At 55.8% G+C, this 14,261-nt stretch overlaps 1 protein-coding gene across 3 annotated transcripts in view; it reads left to right on the top strand.

Moving 5' to 3' along the window:
- ATP2B3 (ATPase plasma membrane Ca2+ transporting 3) overlaps window positions 1–14,261 on the top strand; it is a 39,559-nt gene that overhangs the window by 12,305 nt on the left and 12,993 nt on the right. For all 3 annotated transcript variants that reach the window (XM_049767472.1, XM_049767469.1, XM_049767470.1), the window contains exons 3-19: window positions 535–732; window positions 816–1,073; window positions 1,209–1,334; window positions 2,040–2,165; window positions 3,579–3,620; window positions 4,381–4,545; window positions 4,684–4,898; window positions 5,232–5,474; window positions 6,201–6,442; window positions 8,066–8,300; window positions 9,292–9,471; window positions 9,546–9,633; window positions 9,992–10,098; window positions 10,961–11,152; window positions 11,359–11,572; window positions 12,255–12,466; window positions 12,704–12,811. In XM_049767472.1, the coding sequence (XP_049623429.1) occupies window positions 535–732; window positions 816–1,073; window positions 1,209–1,334; window positions 2,040–2,165; window positions 3,579–3,620; window positions 4,381–4,545; window positions 4,684–4,898; window positions 5,232–5,474; window positions 6,201–6,442; window positions 8,066–8,300; window positions 9,292–9,471; window positions 9,546–9,633; window positions 9,992–10,098; window positions 10,961–11,152; window positions 11,359–11,572; window positions 12,255–12,466; window positions 12,704–12,811 (2,951 nt within the window). The remainder of the gene's footprint in view (window positions 1–534; window positions 733–815; window positions 1,074–1,208; window positions 1,335–2,039; window positions 2,166–3,578; window positions 3,621–4,380; window positions 4,546–4,683; window positions 4,899–5,231; window positions 5,475–6,200; window positions 6,443–8,065; window positions 8,301–9,291; window positions 9,472–9,545; window positions 9,634–9,991; window positions 10,099–10,960; window positions 11,153–11,358; window positions 11,573–12,254; window positions 12,467–12,703; window positions 12,812–14,261) is intronic.

The following is a 14,261-nucleotide window of genomic DNA, read 5'->3' on the forward strand; positions in this document are numbered from 1 at the left end:
CTAGAGCTTCTGCTCAGGCCCCTCAGCTCCATGGGTGGGCACCTGTACCCCTCTGCTCAGGCCCCTCAGCTGCTCACAAGCTGATGGCAAGGCTGTGCATGTCATTGCAATCACCATAGAGACGGGCAGCAGCTGGCACGGCCTGAGTAGGGCTTGGGGCTGGAGCCACAAAGTCAGGGCAAGTGTGGGGGCTGGCAGCTGTTCCGTGGGGCAGCCACAAGGACATGGCAGGGGGCACTCTTGTGGGTACCAGGAGGCCATGCATACTCTGTCCATCGCTGATGGGCTGGCTCTGGGGTGCATTCTTCACCTACCCCACTGTCTCCTCCAGGCCTGTTTCTCCCCTCTTCTGCTTCTGTCTCGGTGACTGTCCTGGGGCTCTGGGGGACTGCATAGCCCCCCCAGCACCACCCTTTCCAGGCTTTTCAGAAATTAAGAGGCCAGCGGGGCTTGGAGCTCCCAGGAGTAGGGAGGTGAGGGGCTCCATGCCCCTCCATGCTACTCGCTGCCTTCTAACCCAGCTGTCCCTGCCAGGCCTGACTGACAACGCAACTGACTTGGAGAAGCGCAGGCAGATCTATGGGCAGAACTTCATCCCCCCCAAGAAGCCCAAGACCTTCCTGCAGCTGGTGTGGGAAGCCCTACAGGATGTGACACTCATTATTCTGGAGGTGGCAGCCATTGTGTCCCTGGGTCTGTCTTTCTATGCGCCACCTGGGGAGGAGAGCGAAGGTGAGTGCAAAGGAGCTAGCAGACCCGCAGGTGTAGTCAGAGAGGTACCTGCAAATGCTGCCCATTTGCCCTGTCTTGTACAGTGTGTGGAAATGTGTCAGCTGGTGCCGAGGATGAGGGTGAGGCAGAAGCTGGCTGGATTGAGGGTGCGGCCATCCTGCTCAGCGTCATCTGCGTGGTGCTGGTCACGGCCTTCAATGACTGGAGCAAGGAGAAGCAGTTCCGTGGCCTCCAGAGCCGCATTGAGCAGGAGCAGAAGTTCACGGTCATCCGCAACGGGCAGCTCCTCCAGATTCCCGTGGCTGCCCTGGTGGTGGGGGACATCGCACAGGTCAAATATGGTGAGTGTGCAGGAGGGCAATGTGGGCCTGCCACGGCCGTGTGGGGTCCACAGGGAGCCCCTGAAAAGGGGGAAGGAAGCGAACCCATGTGTGGCAGGTTGCTCTCTCAATTGCACTGGCACTGGCCTGCTGCAGGGGACCTGCTGCCCGCCGACGGTGTGCTCATTCAGGGCAATGACCTCAAGATTGACGAGAGTTCGCTGACTGGTGAATCTGACCATGTGCGCAAGGCAGTCAACAAGGACCCCATGCTGCTGTCAGGTGAGAGGCACCCTCGTCCAACACCCTGACACCCTGAACTACCGTATTTGCCGGCGTATAAGACGACTGGGCGCATAAGACGACCCCCTAATTTTGCAATTGAAACATAGGTTTAGGCCTATATTCACTGTATCAGACAGAACGTTCCTGTGCTGCAACTGTATGTACCACAGTGAGCCAATTACAACAAGCAAAGGTTCAAAGGTTATACTGTAATAGACTTCCTCTCTGACTCTGGCCAATCTGAGCACGCTTTATACAGTGTAGATTCAGGTCCAGAACATTGTCTAATTTGCATGCATAAAAAGCCTGCTTGGATTAGCTGAGTTAGAGAGGCGGTCCGAGCAGCCTTGCAGTGATTGGTGCAGGATCGAGTGGGAAAATTCGTTTTCTGGCAGTATTCAGACAATTTTCGTTTAGCGGCATATTGAAACATTTTTCGGGATATACTCGGTGTATAAGACGACCCCCGATTTTCGGTTGACTTTTATTTGTTTCAAAAGTTGCCTTATACGCCGGAAAATACGACAGCTCTCGAGATTCCCTTTGCAGAGAGCCAGTATGCAAGCTCACAGGCAAATGGCTGCCAAGAGCCAGCAGGAGGCATCTTGGAGCCTGGCCTGGGCTCTGTGCAGCCCGCAAGGTTCTTTGTGAGAAACCCGGCTGGTGCCAATCTCAGCCTTCTGCTCTGTGTTGCTGTGCCAGGCACTCATGTCATGGAAGGCTCTGGAAGAATGGTGGTGACTGCTGTGGGTGTGAACTCCCAGACTGGAATCATCTTCACCTTGCTCGGGGCCGGGGGAGATGAGGAGGAGAAGAAAGAGAAGAAAGGTTAGGTGGGGCCCAGTCCTGGTTCCCCCAGAGCCATCATCACAGGCTCCCACTCCTCAGGCCCCCTGCCCCTCCCCAGTCATCCCAGCAGCCAAGGACCTGTGGAGCAAGAAGCCAGAGCTTCCTGAATGCAGGATTTGATTCCCAAAAAATGCCCAAGGCTACAGAGATGCAGTGATGGGGTATCATAGGACCAATGGCACCTTCAGAAGGGCTCACAGAGCTGGGTTCCCCAGGTCGCCAGACTGGAGAAAGCTGGGGTCTGAGCTGTGAGGGGTAATAGGCTGGCCAGGCTGCAGGAGGTGAGGGGGTGACCCAAACCCCAGCCTTCATTCCCAAAGTCCAGCAGATCTGGTCAGTTAACAGTGGACCCTCCAGACTCTCTCCTAAGGGTGCAGGACACCTTTACAGGCTTACTCTCTTCAGTCAGATTTGTCTGCCCTGACTCCCACAACCCCAACTCCCCAGGTCCCACCCCTGTCCACTCCCCTCAGCGCCCCTAGACTCTGCTTAGGTGGCCTGGGGAGGGTGTATCAGGGAGTGCTCCACCCTCCCTCAGTTTCCTGGCCCCCTCCATGTGCCCAATTTTTCTTCTTGCCTTCTGGCTTTGATCCTGAGTCCCCTTCAACTTGGGACACTTTCATTTCACTCTTCCTGTCATGCTGATGTCCCCCCATATTTTATCTGGTTCCTTCTTGTGCTGTATCAACCCCAGGTGTTTCCACCCTGAAACCCACTCTTTTTTGGGGGGGGGGCCACACCCGGTAGTGCTCAGGGGTTACTCCTGGCTGTCTGCTCAGAAATAGCTCCTGGCAGGCACGGGGGACCATATGGGACACCAGGAATCGAACCAACCACCTTAGGTCCTGGATCGGCTGCTTGCAAGGCAAACACCGCTATGCTATCTCTCCGGCCCGAAACCCACTCTTATCCCCATCTGAGCCCCAGGCCAGAAACTTCTGCTCCTGGGGTCCCCGAGGCTCTTGCTTCTGTGGGGTGGCGGCAGGTCTGGCTGTGGATCTGCCAGCAGATGAGACCTCTGAGAACACTGGACACCAAGGCCAGAAGATCTGATGCTTCTTGTCCTGTGGGTCTGGGCTGGTGGGGACTCAGGGCCTCACCCCCCAGAAGAACCCACCTCTGAACCTGGAAACCGGAAGCAAGTACAGAATCTTCCGGGAGCACTCTTGTCTCAGTCCATCCTGTGCCCTGATGCCTGTGGGGTGCAGCCATATTCCCAGAACTGACCCCCAGCCTCCATTCATCTGGCTCCCTAGGGCTGGGGAACCCTACAATGCAGCAGACTTGACACATAGAGGCTGTCCTTCCAGACACAGAATGTGCCCGAGACTCCTCCTCACTGTGTTCCATACTCATGGGTGTCCTCACATTCGTGTTATTCTTCCATTGTAGGTAAGCAGCAGGATGGGGTCGTGGACAGTAGCCAGAGCAAAGGTAATGGTCTGGGCGTAGAAGGGTGGGGGTCATGGGAGCTTGGGGGGAGCCACTAGGAGCTGCTCTTAAGTAGCAGGTGAGTGGCAGAGCCACTTACTGGGCAGAGCCATTGATGCAGAGAAGAGCTCAGCCAGGACAGGCTAGGGCAGAGGTTAGCCCACAGAAACAAAGGAAGGGCTGTGGACACCGCTTTCAGGTTCGGAGAATACCAAGGAGATTAAGGCCTGGCTGCCTCACAGGACAGCACGTCAAGGGCCGTCACATATACTGCAATTACATGGAACTTGGGATTGCTGGGTGGGTCCATGGAGCTGGCAGGAGCCAGAAGCCCCTAGGGTAGAAAGAGCCCAGGGCATGGCCACAGGCAACTGGCAGCCAGGTTGTCCCTTCTCCAGGACCTGGTGTGCTGGAGCAGAATGTGTGAAGTGACAGGGGTGGGGGGCAGCAGGCAGTACAAGGAGAGAAGGCCAAGGTATGGCCATGGTGGGGTGGCCGAGGATGCATGGGGCTCAGGGGACAATGCCTGACACCCCATGGTTGATGAGATTTCTCTGTGGTGTGATATATTCCTTGGGGGCCACAAGCTTTTGCTCTCAGGTACAGATCCTTAGGCTGATCTAGGCAGGGCCTCCTCCCATCTGTATGCTGTGGTCATATACACATATACACAGGTCTGTGTGCTCCTGAGACCCAAGCGTCTCAGGAGAAGGTCAGAGGAGACCCCCAGGCCGGCCTTGAATGTGTATCCATCCTTGTACAGCTAAGAAGCAAACAGGTGCAGCGGCCATGGAGATGCAGCCACTAAAGAGTGCCGAGGGTGGAGAGCTGGAGGAGCGGGAGAAGAAGAAGCCAAGTGTGCCCAGGAAAGAGAAGTCTGTGCTGCAGGGCAAGCTCACCAAGCTGGCTGTGCAGATCGGCAAGGCAGGTGGGCGCAGTGGATAGGTGCAAGTGGTGGGGCTGGGTATATACTTCCCTCTGGGCCTGGAGCCCTGACAGTGGGCCTGTCCCTCTGCCTTTTCTCTCCCCATTGCCCGACATGTGTCACCGGCTCGGGGGCGGGCAGGGCTGGTGATGTCGGCCATCACTGTCATCATCCTGGTCCTGTACTTCGTCATCGAGACCTTTGTCATCGAGGGCCGGGCATGGCTGGGCGAGTGCACTCCTGTGTACGTTCAGTACTTTGTGAAGTTCTTCATCATCGGGGTCACCGTGCTGGTGGTGGCAGTGCCTGAGGGCCTGCCTCTGGCTGTCACCATCTCCTTAGCTTATTCTGTCAAGGTAATAACAGAGTCTGGGTGGGGTAGGAGGAATCTGAGGGCAGCAGGGCAGCAGGCAGCTGAGACCTACTGAGCAAGAGGGGGTACCCTAGGAACAGAGAGTAGAATACAGGAATGTGGGAGTGCCCGGGGGGATTGGCAGGAGGCCTGGGATGTGGTGGGGGGAGGAGGATGGAGGGAATCACAGGCTGGGGAAACACATCTAGTCTGGCAAGAGTTCAGATGCCCAAAGACCTGCTGCCTGGGCTTGGCCACTGGTTAGATGAAACAGCCCCATGTGCTGTGGTAAAGATCTGCACCAGCACCCCAAGAAGCCCCTCTGTGCTTGTCCCAGAAAATGATGAAGGACAATAACCTGGTGCGGCACCTGGATGCCTGTGAGACCATGGGCAATGCCACGGCCATCTGCTCCGACAAGACAGGCACCCTCACCACCAACCGCATGACCGTGGTGCAGGCCTACCTCGGGGACACTCACTACAAAGAAGTTCCGGCTCCCAATGCCCTGACCCCCAAGATCCTCGAGTTGCTGGTCCATGCTATCTCCATCAACAGTGCCTACACCACGAAAATCCTAGTGAGCACAGTGAGCTGGCAAGGGAGGGGCAAGGTGGGGCTTTCTCAGGGCCCATGGGCCACCAATGGGGCTGAAGTGCAAGTGCTCGCTCCTGGTATGGAGGTAACCCAAGATGGACTCCACATGCATAGTCTACAGGGCCCTGAACACTGATGGGAGCACTGCCTCATGAGCCCATGCCACTAGGCTCCATCCAATGGCACTGCTCAGGGGACTGGGCTGGATAAAGGAACTCAGGTACTTGCTTTGCATATAGCTGAGCCTTGCTTGCTCTACAACACTAGCAGGAATGATCCCTGAGTGCAGAACCAGGAGTAAGCCCCGAGGACTGCCAAGTGTGCGCCCCCAAAGGAAGACTGTTCAGCAGTACCAGGCTGGATTCTGCTTATTTTTTTTTTGTTTTGGGGCCACACCTGGCAGTGCTCAGGGGTTACTCCTGGCTGTCTGCTCAGAAATAGCTCCTGGCAGGCACGAGGGACCATAAGGGACACCGGGATTCGAATCAACCACCTTTGGTCCAGGATTGGCTGCTTGCAAAGCAAACGCCACTGTGCTATCTCTCCGGGCCCTGGATTCTGCTTCTTGCCTGGTCTCTGACCTCTACTGATGTCCAAGCCTGGACCATTGGTCCTGGAACGCTGTCCAAGGCCCAGGGAATGGGGAGAACCCAGCTGTGCACCAACAGGGAGCCCCTCGAGTGCCAGCCCCCTACTTCTCACCTCCCAGCCTCCCGAGAAGGAAGGTGGCCTCCCTCGCCACGTAGGCAACAAGACAGAGTGTGCCCTGCTGGGATTCATCCTGGACCTGCAACGGGACTTCCAGCCGGTAAGGGAGCAGATGCCTGAAGAACAGCTGTTCAAGGTCTACACCTTCAACTCAGTGCGCAAGTCCATGAGTACCGTCATCCGCACTCCCCACGGCGGTTTCCGCCTCTTCAGCAAGGGTGCCTCGGAGATCCTGCTGAAAAAGTGAGTGCCCCCACGAACCCTCAGGGAAGCGCCCCCATTCCTGCTAATGATTCCTCATTGGGTTTGCTAATTTCAGAACGTTCCCAGCCATGGGATCACTCTAATATGTGGGCATAGATCACCTGACAGGTTTGGGGCTTCACCCAGGTGTGGCCCTTTTCCTGGCTGAGGCCTGCCCAACTGCATCAACCATCCTCCCTTATATTAGCACTACTCAGCTATCATGAGGCCATGGATAGTGTGAAAGCTTTTCTCCAAACAACCATTCTCAGTGCTGTCGGCCACCTTATACAAGAAGGGAAGAGCTGGGGTATGAGGGCAACATGTAGGCTGGGGAGGCCCCATGGAACATTATCCTGCTTGCATACCAGGGTAGATCTCCTATTGCAGGTATTTATGGACATCAGGCTTCCTGGTGACACTCAGCTGCCAGGACCACCCAATAGTGGTGCCCGAGAGACTCGGGTCAGTGTTCTGCCACTGGCATGTTGGACAGGCAATTCCTGCTCCTCCGTGCTGCTGGCCAGCTGAGGGCACAGATGATGTGAGCCCTTCTCAGTATTTTCAGGGCTTTGTCTGTAGTTGGTTTTCGGTGACTTTATCCACTGGCCAGGGGTACCCACTCCTAGTCAGTGCTTGGACACATGTGGAGAGGGTTTGTGGAATGGTTGGTTTTAATTATGTGCTAGGAAAACTGGCAGGAGGGGGTGGACTGCCATCATCCCAGCATTCGGCCCTGGGCACCTTCCTGATGCTGCTGTATCGTGTCCAGTCTCCCAGGGCTGCCTGCTCGAAAAGCTCGAAAGCACCTTCTCTCAAACCCTATACTGGGTCCATCTGGGGAGCTGGAGGGATTTGGGGCCTTGGCCACTCATTTGGCTTTTTCAGTGTGCCCCTTGCCTCCACACCACTAAAGACTCAATTCCTATCGATTTGATTTGGATTCTTTGGGTTGGGCCCACAGCCAGCAATGCTCAGTGGTCACTGCTGATGGGGTTAGGGCTACTCAAGGCAGTGCCAGAAGTTGAGCCTGGACTGCCTACATGCCAGGCAAGAGCCTTCAACTGCTGTGCTCTCTGTCCCCCAAAAACCCAATTTCTGAAACCATGCTCTGCATACCAGCTAGGTTCACGTCTTCTCTGGCTGCAAGAGTCTTAACCACTTTCTTCCCCACTGTATGTCTCAGTTTCCCCCTGTGATCGGTCCACGTTTGCAGGCAGAGCTCCCAGGTCTGAGCACTGCAGCAGGAACTATGACTGCCATCTGCAGCAGCCCCTTCCTCCCTTCTTAGCTATACTCTGGGCCCTTCTGCCTGCCTGGCCAATCCTCTGCAGTGTCTGGGGGATGCCTAAGAAAGGCATGAGAAGATGTGCTGGCCCAGGGGGTGGTGTCCTTCCTATCCAGCCCCAGCTATTAGGGCTCAGGTCTGCCTTGTGTGCATGAAGATGCCAGTTGCATTCTCAAGGGCCACCTCTGTGCTGTCACCTCATTTGAACTCAGCAGCACCTGATTTGCAAACCCGGGCACATGCTGAGATGCTGGGAAGAGCAGAAACAGGGGTTCATATGCAGGGCAGCAGATTCCCCCATGGGCTTTGCCCCCTGTCTGTCTGGCCTGCTGCAGGTGCACCAACATCTTGAACAGCAACGGTGAGCTGCGTGGTTTCCGGCCACGGGACCGGGAAGAAATGGTGAAGAAGATCATTGAGCCTATGGCATGTGATGGACTGCGCACTATATGCATTGCCTACCGGGACTTTACAGCAGCCCAGGAGCCCGACTGGGACAACGAGAATGAGGTGGTCGGCGAGCTCACCTGCATTGCTGTGGTGGGCATCGAGGACCCTGTGAGGCCTGAGGTGAGTCAACTCCCCTTCCTTGGGTTCATTACCCAGCACCCCTGTGTTTGCCAAGGTCAGAAAGGTGTTGCTGAGGTAGACAGAGTCAGATACAAACCCTTTCCTGAACCATGGTTCAGCCTGGGCCAAGAGGCAGGAGCTGCTGCTCAGGGGCACTCTACCTGGAGCCCAAAGCACCCTTTCTTCACCTTCTGCTCACTTCCTTCTCCCACACCCTGTACCCCACTTGGCTAACATCGACCCTCCCTAATGACTCCTGGCCCTCAGCTCACCCTGTTCTCAGGGTTACCCCAGTGTTGCATCTCTCTCTGGTTTGCACTAGGCCCAATGGGGCCACAATGGGCCTACTGGCGGCTGCCTGAACATGGAGCCCCCTTCTCTCCCTGATGACCTTCTCAAGTGCCAACCATCTAACTCAGTGCAGTAGCCTCTTCTTCTAGGGGGACCTCACCTCCTCTTGCTGCAGTGCTAAGTCCACCTCAAAGTGGCTCTTAGATACCCAGCACTGAGATTAATTTGGAGAGAGGGTGTTTGAGCCCACACCCAGTGGTACTCAGAGCTTATTACTGGCTCTGCACTCAAGAATCATTCCTGGAATTGGAGCAGTAGCACAGTGGGGAGGATGCTTGCCTTGGATCCAAGTTCAATCCCAAATTTCCTATAGGGCCCCCCAAGTTTGACAGGACTAAATTCTGAGCGCAGAGCCAGGAGTAGCCCCTGAGTATCTCCAGGCATGGCCCCCCAAACAAAAATCACTCCTGGAAGTGATCAGGAACCATCTGGGTGCTGAAAATTGAACCCAGGTCATTCCCATGCCAGGCCAGCACCTTACCTACTCTCCTATTGCTGCAGTCTCCAGCACTGAGACTATTGCTAGTTTCTAGAAGTGAACCTTTCTGGAAGTGAAATGAGGGTGACAGTTTTGAGTCCAACTTTGGGTTCTAGGGAATTTGAAAACCTCTCTCCCACAAGCAGCTCTGGTCTCTTCCAGGTCCCAGAAGCGATCCGCAAATGCCAACGTGCGGGCATCACAGTCCGCATGGTCACTGGGGACAACATCAATACTGCCCGGGCCATTGCAGCCAAGTGCGGCATCATCCACCCTGGGGAGGATTTCCTGTGTCTGGAGGGGAAGGAGTTCAACCGGCGGATCCGCAATGAGAAGGGAGAGGTATTGCCCCCGCGCACCCAGCTGGTCCCATCCTGTCAGCCTGGGTCCTGCAGCTGCCTGTTCTTCCCCCTCAGATCGAGCAGGAGCGACTGGATAAGGTGTGGCCCAAGCTGAGGGTCCTTGCCCGATCCTCGCCCACGGACAAGCACACTCTTGTCAAAGGTAACCTCGGCCCCTGCCCACAGCGCAGCCACTGGACTCTGGCCTGCCTAGGATGCAGGGGCCTTGGCTCTCAAGCAGTTGCTGCCAAAAACTGCTCCCTTCCTGTGCCTCGGTTTTTTCATCAGGAAAATGGGTATCACAGAGTCCCACTCAGACTTCCCAGATACAAAGACGCAAGAGGGGTTGGTGCTTCCTGGGGTCTCCTCTGAGTATACACTTGACCTGAGTCCCTGGCCAAACCCTGCCTGTGTGGTAGCTATGGGGTTGGGGTGTGTGGAGGGAACATGATTGGCTATCACCTCCAACAGTCCCCCAACCAGCTACATGGTGGGACAGGTAGCCCCACTCTATACCCCAGGTATCATCGACAGCACCAGTGGTGACCAGCGACAGGTGGTGGCCGTGACTGGGGATGGCACCAATGATGGGCCTGCTCTCAAGAAAGCAGATGTGGGCTTTGCCATGGTAAGATGCATGGTGCCAGCCAGCTCCCTGGGCACATAGTTATGTCCTGGTATGGCCAGCTTCCTTCCACTCCAAGGTTCTCTTTATGGGGCCAGAGAAGAGGGCAGTTAGAGATGCTTGGGGTCTGGGAGGGGGTGCAGCACTCCATATCATGTGTGAAGCCTGGATTTGATCCTTGGGACTGGAGAGAGAGAAAGAGAGAGAGAAGCTGGAACAACAGAAAGGAGCCTGCTTTTATCCCTGGCATCACACAGGGTTCCCCAATTACCATTAGATGTCATTCCTGAGCACAGAACCAGGAGTAAGTCCTGAGCTTACTTATTTGGGATACTAGTGGGTCTAGTCTCTTTATACTTGCCTCACCCCATCCTGGCACCATTGAAGTGATGTCAGTCCAAGAACAATGGGCGAGAGCTCTGGCTCTGCGCTGCCCATGAAGCCATTTTTTGCTGGTCTTGATGCATGGCCCTAGGGTGGCACACAGACAGCTGAGCCCCCTGGTCCACACCTGGCCATATACAGGGTAAGTGGTGCCACATGCTGCTCATGTGCTCCCTGACTTGGACTACACTCTGACCCCCAGGAAGTTAGTTTTGCATCTGGAGCAGATTGCCTGGAGGGTGCTGCCCTCACAGGTATGCCTGTCATTGTAGCCTTCTGCAGGATGTGAAAGGGAGGGAGTCCAGCCTGCCCCACAGTGCAGCCAACACCTCTGAGAACTGGGAACCAGAGGGATGTGGAGGTTGCTGACAGCAAAGATGGGGTATTCCTCCAAATACACAGGGCTGAGAAGAGGAGGACAGGAAGGATGAGGGTGGACAGGGACGAGGGATTGGTCTTCAGGAACATGTGTGGTCCCTAGGGCATTGCGGGCACAGACGTGGCCAAGGAGGCCTCAGACATCATCCTCACGGATGACAACTTCAGCAGCATTGTCAAGGCAGTGATGTGGGGACGCAACGTCTATGACAGCATCTCCAAGTTCCTGCAGTTCCAACTCACGGTCAATGTAGTGGCCGTGATTGTGGCCTTCACGGGTGCCTGCATCACACAGGTGGGTGAGGGGCCACCGTGAGTCTCATTCAGGGCTGTGCCACAGCTGAGGGCCACAAGAGTGGAAAGCCTCTACCCTGCAATAAGTACCCCTCAAGGCCCAACCCAGCACCTCTCTGAACCCACAGATCAGCCCCAAAGGGTCCCCAAGACAGGTGCATCCTGAATGGTACAGAAGAGTTGGACCATCCCAGCCTCTCCCCACAGGACTCGCCCCTCAAAGCAGTGCAGATGCTTTGGGTGAACCTCATCATGGACACGTTTGCCTCCCTGGCCCTGGCCACCGAGCCACCCACTGAGGCGCTGCTGCTGCGGAGGCCATATGGCCGGGACAAGCCGCTCATCTCCCGCACCATGATGAAGAACATCTTGGGTCATGCCGTGTACCAGCTCACCATTATCTTCACGCTGCTCTTCGTGGGTAGGTGCCAGCCCGCAGGAGCCAGAGTTCCTGTGAGCATCCCCAGCCCTCACCTTTGAATTGCCCACTTTGTGTATGTGCACTGAGGGCCACAGGCTCCTGAGGGGATGTACTGCAGGCCTCCCCTAGTTATACCCCACATTTCTCCAGGAGATGGTGAGCATAGAGCTCAGCCATAAGTGGGGGTAGAGAGAGAACCAAGAGAGGGGGAAAGGGAAGAGGTGGGAAAGAAGAGGGGAAAGGGGAGGTAAAGAGGAAGGCAGAGGAGATGCAAGAGGAAAGGAGTAGGGGAAGGAGAAGGGTAAAGGGAGGAGGAAAGATAAGAGGGATGGGAAAGAGGAAAATAGGAGGGGATAGGGGGATGAGAGAGAGGGGAAGAAGAACGGAGAGGAGGAAATCAGGGGAAGAGAGGAAAGGGGTGGAGTGGAGGCAGGGAGCAGAGGCTGACGGAGAGGGTTCTGGGTACTGGCTCTTTGCTCCTGGAGAATTGGGTTTAGCCAACATTTGCTTCTGTGTCCATCTGGACTCAGAAGTGACCCTTCATGCCAGGGGTCTGAACTGTGGGTGTGCAGGCTTGTGCACTCCCATGGATGCTGACCCCTGTTGAAGTGTGGGTACTGTGGAGCTGCAGTGTCTGGGGCTAGGGGTGCTCCCTGGCGGGTCTGACACCCTGGGCTTGCAGGGGAGGTCTTCTTCGACATCGACAGTGGGAGAAATGCGCCACTGCACTCGCCGCCATCTGAGCATTACACTATCATCTTCAACACCTTCGTGCTCATGCAGCTCTTCAACGAGATCAATGCACGCAAGATCCATGGCGAGCGCAACGTCTTTCGGGGCATCTTCAGCAACCCCATCTTCTGCTCCATTGTGTTGGGCACCTTCGCTATCCAGGTGGGCTCTGGGAAGGGGCCTGCCCACACTCCAGAAGGTTCTTGGCAGAGTTCCCTGCACCCCGCACATGGCACGTGGTTACCTGCTGGCCTTGTTTCTCTCCAGGTTGGAGGGGTCCCCGAAAAGCACAGGGCCAGTGGCATTGGGGCCAGAGGGTGGGGTTTGAGAAGGACTGTTTGGCAGGTTGAGAACTGGCGAGGGTGGGGACAGTGGCTCAGTTGGTCCCTTTCCCTGCAGATCATCATCGTGCAGTTTGGTGGGAAGCCTTTCAGCTGCTCCCCCCTGTCCACGGAACAGTGGCTCTGGTGCCTGTTCGTTGGTATTGGGGAGCTGCTCTGGGGCCAGGTGAGTGTTTGCCTGGATCACCCCTTCTCTTCTGTGGGATGACAGTCTTGGGGATGGGCATAGAGCCTTGCTGGAGGATCAGGGACAGCCCTGGCCCTGCCACTCAGACCTTCTGAGCCCACCCCAAGGATTGTGGCAGGATCAGCAGTGAAACAGCCCTGAAGGCAGGATGCACAGCCCAGGGGCAGGAGTCAATAGTCATGTCCTGCAAGCTGAGTGGCAGGGGAAATGCCATGAAAGGGCTGGCAGACTGGGAAAGTAGGAGGCCTTGTGCTCTGTGGATGCAGCAAAAGTGGGGCACAGATAAGGGTTCAGAGCCCCAAGACCATAACTTTAGAGTTACCCCCAAATTCTAGAGCACAGTACCAGTGCCTCGGTCAGAGGAGCAGGCATGTAGGTGTGGATGGGAACCCCAGGATCTGGCTCAGGGCAAGCACTCACCTGCAAGGGTGAGGTCTGTGTGACCTGACTTGAGCACACACGCAAACATGGATACCCACTTCTGCTCGGCTCACTCAGTTTCTAGGGAGCTGCCACTGTCTTCAAGGGGAGAGAGAAAGCACACTGGGCTACCCACTGTCCCTCCATCTCCTCATTTTCCAAACTCTTCCTCAGCCTCTGGCCCTCACTCTACTGTCACCCCTCATCCTGCAGAGTCCCCAGGCCCTGGCTGACCTGAGTCCTTCTGATGCCCATGTACAGTCCTCTAAGCTTCTGGTGGAAGGCAGCAAGGACAGAGCATCAGCGCCAGGTTCAGTCGGGCATGCAGGATGCGTCTGTCCTTCCTGTCTTCACAGAGGTACCCTGGAATGTTGTACTCCAGAACCATCAATAACTTGTCACCCCTTTCTGCCACTTCCCTTGTATCCTTCTAGTTCCTTCCACCCCACCCTCCACTAAACTGCCCACAACTAGAGCACACCTACGTTCCATCTTCCCACTGAGACCAAGCCATGCCTGTGGTCCCCTGCTGGAGACCATCGTCATAGCCCTGTACTGTCTTGTCATTCTCGCTGGTCTGTCATCCTCTAGCATTATCTCCTTTCCCTTTCAGGCCACAATTTGTGGTCTGTGTCTAGGACGGTGTCTCATATTCTGCCTCTTCCTTCAGCTCCTCCCAGGCCACCCAGAGGCCACAATGGCTGTATCCCCAATTCCTCAGTGGTCTTCGTTCCAACTTTCTTCTGGCATTTCAGAACTTAGCCATGACTCTAGGAGGCACCTTCCAATCACTCAGGTCTTGATCACTCTTTGCCTGTCCTTCTGGAAGCTTCCTTCTCTCAGGCACATGTGCTACTACCTCTCACTCCCTGCCTGTCTGTCCTTCCTGTGCAGACTATAGCCCTCCTGAGGTGCAACCCACTACATAGGGCTCCCTGGGAGATAGGGATTTTTGTGGAAACAGGGCACCCTTTCATGCTCAGCACCACATTATGGCAGACCAACCCCT

This window comes from Suncus etruscus, chromosome X (assembly GCF_024139225.1).
Source record: "Suncus etruscus isolate mSunEtr1 chromosome X, mSunEtr1.pri.cur, whole genome shotgun sequence".
NCBI lineage: Eukaryota > Metazoa > Chordata > Mammalia > Eulipotyphla > Soricidae > Suncus > Suncus etruscus.